Raw genomic sequence first — 15,414 nt, 5'->3', positions numbered from 1 at the left:
ATGTTCTCAGTTTCAACTGCCCCAATGTCCTCTTCTGAAGGTGCCAATTCTTGGTTGCACCAGTTGCCTTCAATTACACAGTCAAATGGCGAGTGTTGACAGGCTACTGCATCTTGGAGGGAAGCCTTTTTTTTAAACCCAACATTCACACAGACAATGGGACACCCAGATTCTGATATCTGTAGGATGTTTATAGTGTCCTCCACCGTGAAGACTGATGTAAAACATTGGTTTAAATTATCTGCCATTTCCCTGTTACCCATTATCAATTCTCCAGTGGCATCCTCCAAGGATTCCACGCTCACTTTAGCTACACTCTCTTTTTATCTACCTGTAGAAGCTCCTGCTGTTTGTTTTTATATTTCTTGCCAATTTACTTTCATAATCAACTTTCTCTCTCTTTATTAGCTTTTTAGCCATCCGCTGCTGGTTCCTAAAAAAAAAAAAAAATCCCATTCTTCTGGCCTTCCGCTAGTTTTCGCCGCTTTGTATGCCTTAGTTTTTGGTTTTTGTTCATCCTTCTCTTCGAATGGGGTACATTTCATCCAGCCCTGGTGATTTATCCACTTTCAAGAATGCTGATTCCATTAATACTTCCCCTCCCCCCCCCCCCACTGTGTTTATCACATCCAATACTTCACACCCCTCTTCCTTGAGACAATATCTGTATTGTCCCCCTCTTTTTGTGAAGATAGATGCAAAGTATTCATTAAGAACCATGCCAACATCTTCCGCCCCTACACATATATTACCTTTTTGGTCTTTTATGGACTTTACTCTTTCCTTAGTTATTCTCTTACTCCTCATGTTTTGATAAAACATCTTTGGGTTCACCTTGATTTTGGTCACCCATATTCTTTCATGCCCTCTCTTCGCTTTCCTAATTTCCTTTTTTGATTTCACCCCTCCACTTTCTAGACTCCCCTCGGCTTTCAATTATTAAACAACGTCACAAGAACATGGAGACTTCTACCACAGTCAAAATGGAGTAGCAGTCATGTGACCCCTCCTATACTGGAAATCAACAAATCTGTCTGCAAAGACGAAACTCATTAACCTCATCTGAAATAGCTGTGGGGAGAATCCCTTTGAAATTGAAAGGAGCATTATTGCATATTGATGACCCCTATTGATATGAATGAACTAACAAAGGGTTCTAGAGACAGACTGACTCACAGCCAAAATGAATAGGTGTGAAGTTGCACCGTGTTAACAGAAGTGTCCTCATTCAGATGTCAATCGCTAGCCATGGTTTCCACATCCTGGTCCATTGTGTGGTCACACCAGGGGAGAGGGCCATGTGTCTCCAAACAGAAACTCTAATGTGATGGATAGTTACCTTTTAAAATGTAGCCCTTTGGAGAGAGAGCGAGCGAGAGAGAGGAAATCAAGCCAAAACCTCAAAGCCAGCCCAGCCAGAGGCTGTGCAAGAGATCCGGCCAAGCAAGGAGAACCCTGCTGAACAATTACTGGAACAGCCATTACAGCAGAGAGATCACAAAGTGACTTTGTTACTCTCCATCTGTGAAGGTAGCAAAATCCACACTGGCCAGCTTTGTGCTGAGTTGTAACAACTAGAACACAACATCTCAACAAGTTCAAGACTATAAACACCCAAGCCTGGATCTTTAAAATGATTTTCCTCCTCAAAAGATTCAAAAGGTTGACTGCCAAAAACACTTACCTCACTTTGGACTTTAACCTGCATCCTACCCTTTCTTTTCGTGTGTGTGGGTGAGGTTGCGACCATTTCGGGAATTGTTTAAAAATGAATAATTGTTTTTGTTACCTACGAGAAAACCCAGCAGTTTTCCATTTATTGGACTTGAAAAGGGGGAGGTGGTGGCGTAGTGGTATTGTCACTGAACTAGTAGCCCAGAGCGACAGGGTATTGCTCTGGGGTGTTGGGTTTGAATCCCACCACAGCAAAAGGTGGAATTTGAAATCAGTTAATAAATCTGAAATTTAAAGCTAGTCTAATGATGGCCATGAAACCATTGTCGATTGTTGTAAAAAAAACCATCTGGTTCACTAATGTCCTTTAGGGAAGGAAATCTGCTGTCCTTACTTGGTCTGGCCGACATGTGACTCCAGGCCCACAACAATGTGGTTGACTCTTACATGCCCTCTGAAATGGCCTAGCAAGCCACTCAGTTGTATCTAACCACTACGCAGTCAATAAAAAAGAATGAAACCAGATGGACCACCCGGCACCCACCTAGGCACCAGAAATGATAACGGCAAACCCAGCACTGTCGACTTTGCAAAGTCCTCCTTACAAACATCTGGGGACTTGTGCCAAAGTTGGGAGAGCTGTCCCACAGACTAGTCAAGCAACAGCCTGACATAGTCAAACTGACAGAATCATACCTGACAGACAATGTCCCAGACAGTCCCATTACCATCCTCAGGTGTGTCCTGTCCCACCGGCAGGACAGATCCAGCAGAGGTGGTGGCACAGTGGTATATAGTCCGGAGGGAGTTGCCCTCGGAGTCCTCAACTTTGACTCCAGACCCCATGAAGTCTCATGGCATCAGGTCAAACATGGGCAAGGAAACCTCCTGCTGATTACCACCTACTGCCCTCCCTCAGTTAATGAGTCAGTACTGCATGTTGATCACCACTTGGAGGAAGCACTGAGGGTGGCAAGGGCACAAAATGTACTCTGGGTGGGAGACTTCAATGTGTATCACCAAGAGTGGCTCGGTAGTACCACTACTAACCGAGCTGGCCGAGTTCTAAAGGACTTGCTGCTAGACTGGGTATGCGACAGGTGGTGAGGGAACCAACAAGAGGGAAAAACATACTTGACCTCATCCAGGATACCTTCCATCGTGTCGTGTGGCACAACCACCGTGCTAAATCGGATGGATTTCAAACCGATCTAGCAATGCAAAACTGAGTATAAATGAGGTGCTGTGGGCCAGCAGCAGCAGCAGAATTATACTCAACCACAGTCTGTAACCTCATGGCCCGGCATATCCCCCACTCTACCATTACCATCAAGCCAGGAGACCAGCACTGGTTCAATGAAGAGTGCAGGAGGGCATGCCAGGAACAGCACCAGGCATACCTTAAAATGAGGTGTCAACCTGGTGAAGCTACAACCCAGGACTACTTGCGTGCCAAGCTGCGTAAGCAGCATGCGATAGACAGAGCTAAACAATCCCATAGCTAATGGATTAGACTCTGCAGTTTAACCAACTAACTGGAAGAGGTGGCTCTACAAATATCACCATCCTGAATGATGGGGGAGCCCAGCACATCAGTGCAAAAGATAAGGCAGAAGCACTTGCAACAATCTTCAGCCAGAAGTGCCGAGTTGATGATCCATCTTGGCCTCTTACTGAAGTCCCCGGCATCACGGATGACAGACTTCAGCCAATTTGATTCACTCCACGTGACATCAAAAAAAGACTGAAGGCACTGGATACTGCAAAGGCTGTGGGCCCTGACAATATTCCTGCAATAGTACTGAAGACCTGTGCTCCAGAACCTGCTGCGCCCCTAGCCAGGCTGTTCCAGTACAGCTACAACACTGGCATCTATCCAGCAATGTGGAAAATTGCCCAGGTATGTCCTGTACACAAAAAGCAGGACAAGTCTAACCCGGCCAATTACCGCCCCATCAGGCTTCTCTCAATCATCAGTAAAGTGATGGAAGGTGTCATTGACCGTGCCATAAAGCAGCAATTGCTTAACGATAATCTGCTCAGTGATGTTCAGTATGGGTTCCGCCAGGGCTACTCGGCTCCTGACCTCATTACAGCCTTGGTTCAAACATGGACAAAAGAGCTGAACTCAAGAGGTGAGGTGAGAGTGACTGCCTTTGACATCAAGGCAGCATTTAACCATGTATGGCATCAAGGAGCCCTAGCAAAACTGGAATCGGGGAAAACTCTTCGCTGGTTGGAATCATACCTCGTGCAAAGGAGCATGATTGTGGTTATTGGAGGTCAATCGTCTCCGCTTCAGGACATCACTGCAGGAGTACCTCAGGGTAGTGTCCTGGGCCCAACCATCTTCAGCTGCTTCATCAATGACCTTCCTTCAATCATAAGGTCAGAAGTGGGGATGTTTGCTGATGATTGCACAATGTTCCGCACCATTCGCAACTCCTCAAATACTGAAGCAGTCTGTGCAGAAATGCAGCAAGACCTGGACAATATCCAGGCTTGGGCTGATAAGTGGCAAGTAACATTCGCGCCACACAAGTGCCAGGCAATGACCATCTTCAACAAGAGAGTATCTAACCATCCCCCCCTTGGCATTCAATGGTATTACCATCATTGAATCCCCCACTATCAACATCCTAGGGGCTGCCATTGACCAGAAGCTGAACTGGAGTAGTCATATAAATACTGTGGCTACAAGAGCAGATCAGAGGCTAGGAATCCTGTGGCAAGTAACTCGCCTCCTGACTCCCCAAAGCCTGTCCATCATCTACAAGGCACAAGTCAGGGGTGTGATGGAATACTGTCCGCTTGCCTGGATGGGTGCAGCTCCAACAATACTCGAGACATCGTCCAGGACAAAGCACCCCGCTTGATGGGCACCCCATCCACAAACATTCACTCCCTCCACCACCGACGCACAGTGTCAGCAATGTGTACCATCTACAAGATGCACTGCAGCAATGCACCAAGGCTCCTTAGACAGCATCTTCCAAACCCACGACCTCTACCAACCCGAAGGACAAGGGCAGCAGATGCATGGGAACACCACCACCTGCAAGTCACACACCATCCTGACTTGGAACTATATTGCCGTTCCTTCACTGTCGCTGGGTCAAAATCCTGGAACTCCCTTCCTAACAGCACTGTGGGTGTACCTACCTCACATGGATTGCAGCGGTTCAAGAAGGCAGCTCACCACCACCTTCTCAAGGGCAATTCGGGATGGGCAATAAATGCTGGCCTAGCCAACTAAGTTCACATCCCATGAATGAATTGAAAAAAAAAACACTTGGACAAACGCACCATTTTAACCAAACAAGATTGTGGTCAGTTGGAACCACCCACACCCCTTTCCACTTCGCTGTAGCAAGTTAAAGGTTTGTAATCTGTCTTTTTCCTTGTTATCACATATCTTAATCCTGACATTTCCTTGATGTTCACAACTTTGGTTATGCAATTTCTCTGAAACATACAATGGCCTAAATCTTGATATTTCTCAGTTAAACATATTTTTAAACACTTAATTCAGCAGTGGCATTTATTGTCCAATCGAAACAGACTGATCTCCACTAATGCTTGTCCATGCCTGAACTGTGAGGCAGATAGTGTAGTGTAGAACTTCAGAAGGATATTGGCAGGTGGGTGGAATGGGCGGACACGTGGCAGATGGAATTTAATACAGAGAAGTATGAAGTGATTCATTTTGGTAGGAAGAATGTGGAAAGACAATATAAAATAAAGGGTACAATTCTAAAGTGGGTGCAGCAGTAGAGGAACCTGGGTGTATATGTGCATAAATCATTGAAGGTGGCAGGTTGAGAGCGTGGTGAATAAAATATATAGCATCCTCGGCTTTATTAATAGGGGCATAGAGTACAAAAGCAAGGAAGTTAGTTTAAACCTGTATAACACACTGGTTCGGCCTCAACTGGAGTATTGCGTCCAGTTCTGGATGCCACACCTTAGAAAAGATGTGAAGACATTAGTGAGAGTGTAGAGAAGATTCACGAGAATGGTTCCAGGGATGAGGAATTTCAGTTATGTATATAGATTGGAGAAGTTGGGACTGTTTTCTTTGAAGAGAAGGTTGAGAGGAGATTTGATAGAGGTATTCAAAATCGTGAAGGGTCTGGTCAGAGTAGCTGGGGAAAAACTGTTCCCATTGGTAGAAGGATCGAGAACAAGAGGGCACAAATTTAAGGTAATTATCAAAAAAAGTGATGGCAACATGAGGAAAAAGCTTTTCATACAGCAAGTGGTTAGGATCTGGAAGCATTCCCTGAGAATGTTGTGGAGGCATTTTCAATCGAGGCATTCAAGAGGGAATTGGATTGTTATCTGAAAAGGAAGAATGTGCAGGGCTAGAGGGAGAAGGCAAGTGAGTGGCACTAAGTAATTGCTACTTTGGAGAGCCAGCACAGACACAATGGTCCATAAGGCCTCCTCCTATGCTCTAACAATTCTTTGATGCACCGTCCTTGTAAATGTCACCCATGTTATATGGCAGATCCATGATTATTATTCCTGTTATAGCACTGAGGTATTTTACAGTGTTACCAGGCTCACTATTCCTTCCTTTAATTTATTCTGTCTCTCCTTTATTGCAGCCCTGAATGCATCAGACGCCTTCAACATTGATACCAAAATAAAGATGCGCTTCCAAAACAACAGTAGCATCCTGTTTGGCCAGAATGTTGTTCAGTACAGTCATGGGTAAGAGTATTTATTCAGATCCTATTGGTTAAATTTTGTACAGATTTTGAAATATTGTAGTTAAGTGTTTAAACTGGTGGCATTTTAACCTAAATCTTATTCTGTACTTTGCAGTGATTTTTGTTTTGCCTTATGTTTTAGAGTCATAGCGCCATTATGGCACAGAAGGAGGCCATTCGGGCCCATCGAGTCCATCCCGGCTCTCTGTGTAGCAATCCAATAAGTCCCATTCCCCTGCTCTATCCCCGTAGCCTTGCAAATTTATTTAGAATCATAGAAGGTTTACAGCTCAGAAAGAGGCCACTTGACCCATTGTGACTGCGCTGGCCAATAAACGAGCCGCCCAGCCTAAGCCTATTTTCCAGCATTTGGTCCGTAGCCCTGTGGGTTGAGGTGCATATCCAGGCACCTTTTATAGTTGAGGGTTTCTGTCTCTACTGCCCTTACAGGCAGTGAGTTCCAGACCCCTACCACCCTCTGGGTGAAAAACATTTCCTCATCTCCCCTCTAATCTTTCTACCTGTCATTTTAAATCTATGTCCCTGAGTCACTGATCTCTCTGCGAAGGTAAATAGGCCCTTCACCTCCACTCTATCCAGGCCCCTCACAATTTTGTACATCTCTATCAAATTGGCTTCCTCTGTTCCAAGGAGAACAAACACAGCGTATCCTCATAGCTGCAGTTTCCCAGTCCTGGAAACATCCTTGTAAATCTCCACTGTACCATCTCCAGTGCAATTACATCCTTTTTGTAATGAGGTGACCAGAACTGCACACACTACTCAGGCTGTGGCCTTACTAATGATTTATCCAGTTCCAGCATAACCTCCCTGCTCTTATATTCTATACCTCGGCTAATAAGGGAAAGGATTCCATCTGCCTTCTTAACCACCTTATCGACTTGTCCTGTTACCTTCAGGGATCTGTGGACATTCACTCCAAGGCCCCTCACTTCCTCTACACCTCTCAGTATTCTCCCATTAATAATTGTCAGAGTTATACAGCACAGAAACAGGCCCTTTGGCCCATCTTGTCTGTGCTGGCCATCAAGCACCGAACTATTTTAATCCCATTTTCCAGCACTTGGCCCGTCGCCTTTGCCTTGTTTGACCTCCCCAAATGCATCACCTCGCACTTCAAGTTGAATTCCATTTGCCACTTTTCTGTCCACCTGACCAGTCCATTGATATCATCCTGCAGTCTAGAGCTATCCTCTTTGCTATCAACCACATGGCCAATTTTCATGTCATCGGCAAATGTCTTGATTATGCCCCCTACATTTAGGTCCAAATCGTTAACATATACCACAACAAGCAGGGGACCTAGTACTGAGCCCTGTGGAACGCCACTGGAAACAGCCTTCTAGTTGCAAAAACACCCGTCAACAGTTACCTTTTGTTACCTGCCACTGAGCCAATTTTGTATCCAGCTTGCTACATTCCCCTGGATCCCATGCCCTTTTAGTTTCCTAATTAGTCTGCCATATGGGACCTTTTCAAAAGCCTTGCTAAAATCCATGTATGTCACATCAACTGCACTACCCTCATCTATCCTCTTTTGTTACTTCTTCAAAAAATTCAATCAAGTAGTTGAGGGATGGGCAGGACTGGCAGCTCAATGTTCCGGGGTACCGATCCTTCCGGCGTGACGGAGGTGGAGGTAAGAGAGGAGGGGGAGTTGCACTATTGATTTGGGAGGACATCACGGCAGTACTTAGAGAGGATATCCCGGGGGGAATGTCCAGCGAGGCCACATGGGTAGAACTTAGAAATAAGAAGAGGGTGATCACTTTGATGGGATTATACTATAGGCCCACCAATAGTCAGAGGGAAGTGGAGGAGCATATATGTATGGAAATCACAGATAGGTGTAGGAATTATAGGGTTGTAATAGTAGGTGATTTTAACTTCCCTAATATTGACTGGGACTGTCTTAGCACTAAGGGATCTGATGGGGAAGAATTTAAGTGTGTCCAGGATAGTTTTCTGAAGCAGTATGTGGATGGCCCTACTAGAGAAGGGGCTACACTCAACCTTCTCTTAGGAAATGAGGATGGGCAGGTGGGTGTCAGTGGGGGAGCACTTTGGGACCAGTGACCATAACTCTATTAGCTTCAAGATAGTTATGGAAAAGGATAGGACTGGTCCTCCGGTTGAAGTCCTAAATTGGGGGAAGGCTAATTTCGATGGCATCAGACAGGAACTCTCAAAAGTTGAATGGGAGAGGCTGTTTACAGGTAAAGGGACGTCTGGCAAGTGGGAGGCTTTTAAAAGTGAGATAGGAAGAGTTCAGGGCCGGCATGTTCCTGTTAGATGGAAGGGCAAGGCTGGCAAGTTTAGGGAACCTTGGTTGACAAGGGATATTGAGGGTCTGGTCAGGACAAAGAGGAAGCATTTGTCAGGTATAGGCAGCTAGGATCGAGTGAGTCCCTCAAGGAGTATAGGGAATGTAGGACTACACTTAAGAAGGAAATTAGGAGCGCGAAAAGGGGCCATGAGATTTCCCTGTCAGATAAGATAAAGGAGAATCCTAAAAGATTCTATAAGTATATTAAGAGTAAAAGGGTAGCTAGGGAGAGAGTAGGTCCCCTTAAGGATCAGTGTGGCAATCTGTGTGGAGCCACGGGAAATGGGCGAGGTCTTAAATGAATATTTCTCATCCGTATTTACCTGGAGAAGGTCATGGAAGCTAGTGAGTTCAAGGGAGGGAACACTGATATCCTGGAGAATATCAACATTACAAAGGAGGAGGTGTTGGAGGTATTGAAGCGCATTAAGGTGGCTAAATCCCCAGGGCCTGACCAGGTGTATCCTAGGATGCTATGGAAAGCAAGGGAGAGATTGCTGGGGTCCTGGCAGAGATTATTGTATCATTGTTAGCCACGGGTGAGGTACCGGAAGACTGGAGGATAGTTAATGTTCTGCCTTTATTTAAGAAGGGCAGCAGGGATAAGCCAGGGAACTACAGGCCGGTGAGCCTTACATCAGTGGTGGGAAAGTTATCGGAAGGGATTCTGAGAGACAGGATTCATATGCATCTGGAAAGGCATGGTCTGATTAGGGATAGTCAGCATGGCTTTGTGTGTGGGAAATCATGTCTCACGAATTTAATTGAGTTTTCCGAGGAGGTGACCAAGAGGATTGACGAGGGCAGGGCGATGGATGTTGTCTACATGGACTTTAGCAAGGCCTTTGACAAGGTCCCGCATGGTAGGCTGGTCCAGAAGGTTCGAACACATGGGATCCAGGGTGAGCTTGCAAATTGGATACAAAATTGGCTTGGTGGTAGGAGGCAGAGGGTGGTAATGGAGGGTTGTTTTTCAGATTGGAGGCCGGTGACCAGTGGTGTGCCGCAGGGATTGGTGCTGGGCCCTCTGTTTGTCATACATTCACATCCAAGTCATTAATATATAAGGGGCATGATTAGTAAGTTTGCAGATGACACCAAAACTGGTGGTATAGTGGACAGTGAAGAAGGTTGTCTAAGGTTACAACAGGAGATAGATCAACTGGGAAAGTGGGCAAGGGAGTGGCAAATGGAATTTAATGCAGACAAGTGTGCAGTGATGCATTTTGGGAAGTTAAACCAGAGCAGGACATATACAGTGAATGGCAGGGCCCTGGGGTGTGTTGTTGAGCAGAGAGACCTTGTGGAGAAAGTACATAGTTCCCTGAAAGTGGCAACACAAGTAAACAGGTACTTGAATGAACAAGGCATAGAGGGATATGGAATTAATGCAGGCAGGTGGGATTAGTATAGATGGGCATTATGGTCGGCATGGACACGGTGGGCCGAAGGGCCTGTTTCTATCCTGTACGACTCTGACTCTAAGTTAGTCAGACACGATTTCCCTTAACAAATCCATACTGACTATCCTTGATTAATCCGTGCCCTTCTAAGTGACAGTTTATCCTGTCTCTCAGAATTGATTCCAATAATTTGCCCACTTCTGAAGTTAGACTGACTGGCCTGTAATTATTCAGTCTATCCTTCGCACCCTTTTTAAACAAAGGTACAATGTTCGCAGTCCTCCAATCATTCAGCCATCACACCTGAATCCACTGAGGATTGAAAAATGATGGTCAGACCTTCTGCTACATGCATTTGACAAGGTCTCACATGGCAGACTGGTCAGAAAAATGAAAGCTCATGGGATACAGGGGAAAGTGGATCCAAAATTGGCTCAGTGACAGGAAACAAAGGGTCGTGGTCGACAGATGTTTTTGTGAATGGAAAGTGGTTTCCATTGGCGTTCCACAGGGCTCAGTGTTGGGTCCCTTGCTGTTTGTGGTATATATTAATGATTTGGACTTAAATGTGGAAGGCATGATTGGGAAATTTGCAGATGAGACAGAAATTGGCCATGTAGTTGATAGTGAAGAGGATGGCTGTCGACCCCAGAATGATATCAATGGTTTGGTTGAGTGGGCAGAAAAGTGGCAAGTGGAATTCGATCTGGAGAAGTGTAAGGTAATGCATTTGGGGAGGGCAAACAAAGCTAGAGAATATACAATAAAGGGAGGATATTGAGAGCATTAGAAGAAGTGACAGACCTTGGAGTGTATGTCCACTGGACCCTGGAGGTGGCAGGAGAGGTAGGTAGAGTGGTTAAGAAGGCATATGGCGTGTTTTCTTTTATTGGCCGAGGTATAGAATACAAAAGCAGGGATGTAATGCTGGAACTGTATAAAACGCTGGTTAGGCCACAGCTGGAGTATTGCATACAGTTCTGGTCACTGCATTACCGGAAGGATATAATTGCTATGGAGTACAGATGAGATTTATAAAAATATTGCCAGGGCTTGAAAGTTGCAGCTATGAGGAAAGATTGGATCAGCTAGGATTGTTTTCCTTAGAATAGAGGAGGCTGAGGGGTGACTTAATTGAGGTGTATAAAATTGAGGGGCCTAAATAGAGTAGACAGGAAGGAGCTGTTTCCCCTAGCAGAGAAGTCAATTACCAGGGGCACAGATTTAGTTTAGTTTAGAGATACAGCACTGAAACAGGCCCTTCGGCCCACCGAGTCTGTGCCGACCATCAACCACCCATTTATACTAATCCTACACTAATTCCATATTCCTACCACATCCCCACCTGTCCCGATATTCCCCTACCACCTACCTATACTAGGGGCAATTTCTAATGGCCAATTTACCTATCAACCTGCAAGTCTTTGGCATGTGGGAGGAAACTGGAGCACCTGGAGGAAACCCACGCAGACACAGGGAGAACTTGCAAACTCCACACAGTACCCGGAATTGAACCCGGGTCGTTGGAGCTGTGAGGCTGCGGTGCTAAACACTGCACCATTGTGCCGCCCCAATTTAAGGTGATTGGTAGAAGGATTAGAGGTAAGGATGAGGAAAAACTTTCACCCAGAGCGTGGTGGGTGTCTGGAATGCACTGCCTGGATCAGTGGTGGAGGCACAAACCCTCAACTCTTTTAAAAGGTACCTGGACCTGCACCTGAAGTCTTCATTATTGAGGATACAAGTAACATCCTAGTATTAGCTGTAACTCAGGAAATGGAAGGGAGGGAGGAACTCCAGAAAATTACAATCACCAGGGAAGTGGTAGTGAACAAATTGTTGGCGCTGCAAGCTGACAAGTCCCTGGGTCCTGATGGTTTTCATCCTAGTGTGTTAAAAGAAGTGGCGAGTGAGATAGTTGATGCGTTAGTTTTAATTTTCCAAAGTTCCCTAGATTTGGGGAAGGTTCTGTTAGATTGGAAAATAAACGAATGTACCCCCTTTTATTCAAAAAGGGAGGCAGACAGAAAGTAGGAAACTACAGGCCAGTTAGCTTAACATCTATGTTAGGGAAAATGTTAGAAGCTATTATTAAAGACGTTATAGCAGGGCATTTTGAAAAATTCAAGGTAATCAGGCAGAGTCAACATGGTTTTGTGAAAGGGAAATCATGTTTACCCAATTTATTGGAGTTCTTTGAGGGAGTTACATATGCTGTGGATAAAGGGGAACCGGTGGATGTATTGTACTTAGAGTTCCAGCAGGGATTTGATAAGGTGCCACATCAAAGGTTATTGCAAAAAATAAAAGCTCATGGTGTAGGGGATAACATATTGGCATGGACAAAAGATTGGCCAACTAACAGGAAACAGAGAATAGGCATAAATGGGTCATTTTCTGGTTGGCAAGATGTAATGGGTGGTATGCTACAGGGATCAGTGCTGGGGCCTCAACTTTTTATAATTTATATAAATGATTTGGATGAAGGGACCGAAGGTATGACTGCTAAATTTGCTGATGACACAAAGATAGGTAGGGACGTAAGTTGTGAAGAGGACATGAGGAGGCTACGAAGGGATATAGATAGGTTATGTGAGTGGGCGAAGACCTAGCAAATGGCGTATAATGTAGGAAAGTGTGAAATTGTCCACTTTGGCAGGAAGAGTAAAAAAGAAGCATATTATCTAAATGGGGAGAGATTGCAGAGCTCTGAGATGCAGAGGGATTTGGGTGTCCTAGTGCATGATTTGCAAAAGGTTAGTATGCAGGTACAGAAATTAATTAGGAAAGCTAATAGAATGTTATCATTTATCATGAGGGGAATTGAATACAAAAGTAGGGAGGTTATGCTTCAGCTATCCAGGGCATTGGTGAGACCACATCTGGAGTACTGTATACAGTACTGTTCTCCTTATTTAAGGAAGGATGTAAATGATTGGAGGCAGCACAGAGAAGGTTTACTAGACTAATATCTGGAATGGGTGGTCTGTCTTACGATGAAAGATTGGACAGGCTAGGCTTGTACCTTCTGGAATTTAGAAGAGTAAGAGGCGACTTGATTTAAACATAAGATCTTGAGGGGTTTTGACAGGGTGGATGTGGAAAGGATGTTTCCCCTTGTGGGAGAATCAAGAACCAGGGGTCACTGTTTGAAAATAAGTGGTCGCCCATTTAAGACAGATGAGGAGAAATCTTTTTCTGTTGAGGGTCGTGAGTCTTTGGAATTATCTTCCTCAAAAAGCAGTGGAAGCAGAGTCTTTGAATATTTTTAAGGCAGAGGTCGATAGATTCTTGATAAGCAAGGGGGGTGAAAGGTTATCGGGGGTAGGTGGAAATGTGGAGTAATCAGTTCAGCCATGAAATTATTGAATAGCGGAGCAGGCTCGAGGGGCCGAGTGGCCTACTTCTGCTCCTGGTTCGTATGTTGATATGAAGTAACCTGCAAGGCTATGGACCAGGTGCTGGAAAGTGGGATTAGATTGGGCGGCTAGTTTCTCAGCCGGCGCAGACATGATGGGCTTAATTGCCTCCTTCTGTGCCGTAACTTTTCTATGATTCTATCACCACTCTTTAGTTCTTGCACATCTCTGTGATTTCAATGTCGATTTGGTCCTCTACTTCTCTTTCGCTATTTGGAGGTCTGCAGAATACTCCCAGTAGTGTGATCATCCCTTTTTTGCTTCTCAACTCTAACCAAATGTATTCTGTCTTTGCCTCCTGAAGAACGTCTTTTCCAACACTTTAATGTCTTCCCTAATCAGTACTGGCACCCCATCTCCCTTTCTTCCCTATCTTTTCTGAACATTTTGTATTCTTTAATATTAAGCGCCCTGTCCTCACCATTTTTGAGCCATGTTTCCATTATTGCCACTGCATCATATTCCCATACAGGTATTTGTGCTTGTAGCCCACCAACCTTATTCATCACACTTTGTGCGTTTGCACAAATGCATTGTAAACTGTCGTGTATTCTTTGTAGTCTTTCTTAGTCTGTTCCAATCTAATATGGTACTACTTGCTTCTCTAGTACTATGCAACACGCTCTCTCTCACTCACACAGTTAGATTTTCAGGAGCTAGGGAGTAAGTTCAAGAATAGGACCTCAGTGGTAGTAATCACTAGCGAGAGTAGAAATAGGAAGGTAGGGAGGATCAATGTGTGGCTTGAAACATGGTGCAGGAGGGAGAGCTTCAGGTTCCTGGGGGCACTGGGACCAGTTCTGGGGCAGAAGGCACCGATTCAAATGGGAAGGATTGCACATTAACAGGATTAGGACCAATGTACCTGCGTGGAGGTTCACTAGTGTGATTGGGGAGGGTTTAAACTAAATTGGCAGGGGGATGGGCACCAGCATATAAAAGTAAAAAAGAGGAATAAGATACATAATGTGTGAGCGTTGGACAGTATTAGACGGGAGTGGTTCCATATTAGATCGGAGCGAACTGAGAAGGACTCTAAGGAATGCAAAGATAGGATTACAATGCATGTATATAAACGCACAAAGTGTGGTGAATAAGGTTGGTGAGTTACAAGCACAAATAGCAGCATGGGAATATGATGTGTCGATAACAAACGTGGCTTAAAAATGGTGAGGACTGGCCACTTAATTTACAAGACTATAAGGTGTTCAGAAAAGATGGAGAAGGACGAAAGGGAGGTGGGATAGCAGTACTGATTAGGGAAAATATTGTAGTGTTGGAAAGAGGGATATCCTTGCAGGGGCAAGGACAGAATCCATTTGGTTAGAGTTGAGAAGCAAAAAAGATATGATCACGCTACTGAGGGTGTTCTATAGGCCTCCAAATAGTGCGAGAGAGAGATAGAGGAACAAATCTGCAGGGAAATCACAGAGATATGCAAGAACTATTGAGTGATGATATTGGGGCACTGGAACTACCTAAATATCGATTGGGATAGTATTCGAGTAAAGGGAAAGGAGGGGGAGGAATTTCTGAAATATGTTTAGGAGGACTTCCTTGATCAGTATGTTCTTGGCCCAACTAGGAAGGAAGCATTGCTGGATCTGGTGCTGGGAAATGAGGTAGGCCAAGTGGACCATGGGGCAGCACTTGGGTAAGAGTGATCATCATATCATAAGGTTTAGACAAGTAATGTGGAAAAGGAAGGAACGATGTAAGGTAGGTTGTCTACATTGGAAGAGGGCTAATTTTCAATGTGATGAGAAGGGATCTAACCAGGGTAAAATAGAACCAAAGACTGACAGTCAAAACTGTAAGAGAACAATAGGTTATCTGTAAGGAAGAGATGCTTCAGG

At 44.8% G+C, this 15,414-nt stretch overlaps 1 protein-coding gene across 4 annotated transcripts in view; it reads left to right on the top strand.

Annotated features, from left to right (window-relative positions):
* Nucleotides 1-15,414, top strand: part of LOC137346877 (integrin alpha-E-like) — a 397,091-nt gene that overhangs the window by 49,716 nt on the left and 331,961 nt on the right. For all 4 annotated transcript variants that reach the window (XM_068010834.1, XM_068010835.1, XM_068010833.1 and 1 more), the window contains exon 2: nt 6,285-6,390. In XM_068010834.1, coding sequence (XP_067866935.1) covers nt 6,329-6,390 — 62 coding nt within the window. In that variant the 5' untranslated portion in view covers nt 6,285-6,328. The remainder of the gene's footprint in view (nt 1-6,284; nt 6,391-15,414) is intronic.

Source organism: Heterodontus francisci, chromosome 30 (genome assembly GCF_036365525.1).
Source record: "Heterodontus francisci isolate sHetFra1 chromosome 30, sHetFra1.hap1, whole genome shotgun sequence".
NCBI lineage: Eukaryota > Metazoa > Chordata > Chondrichthyes > Heterodontiformes > Heterodontidae > Heterodontus > Heterodontus francisci.
This window is presented reverse-complemented; position numbering and strand designations above follow the sequence as displayed.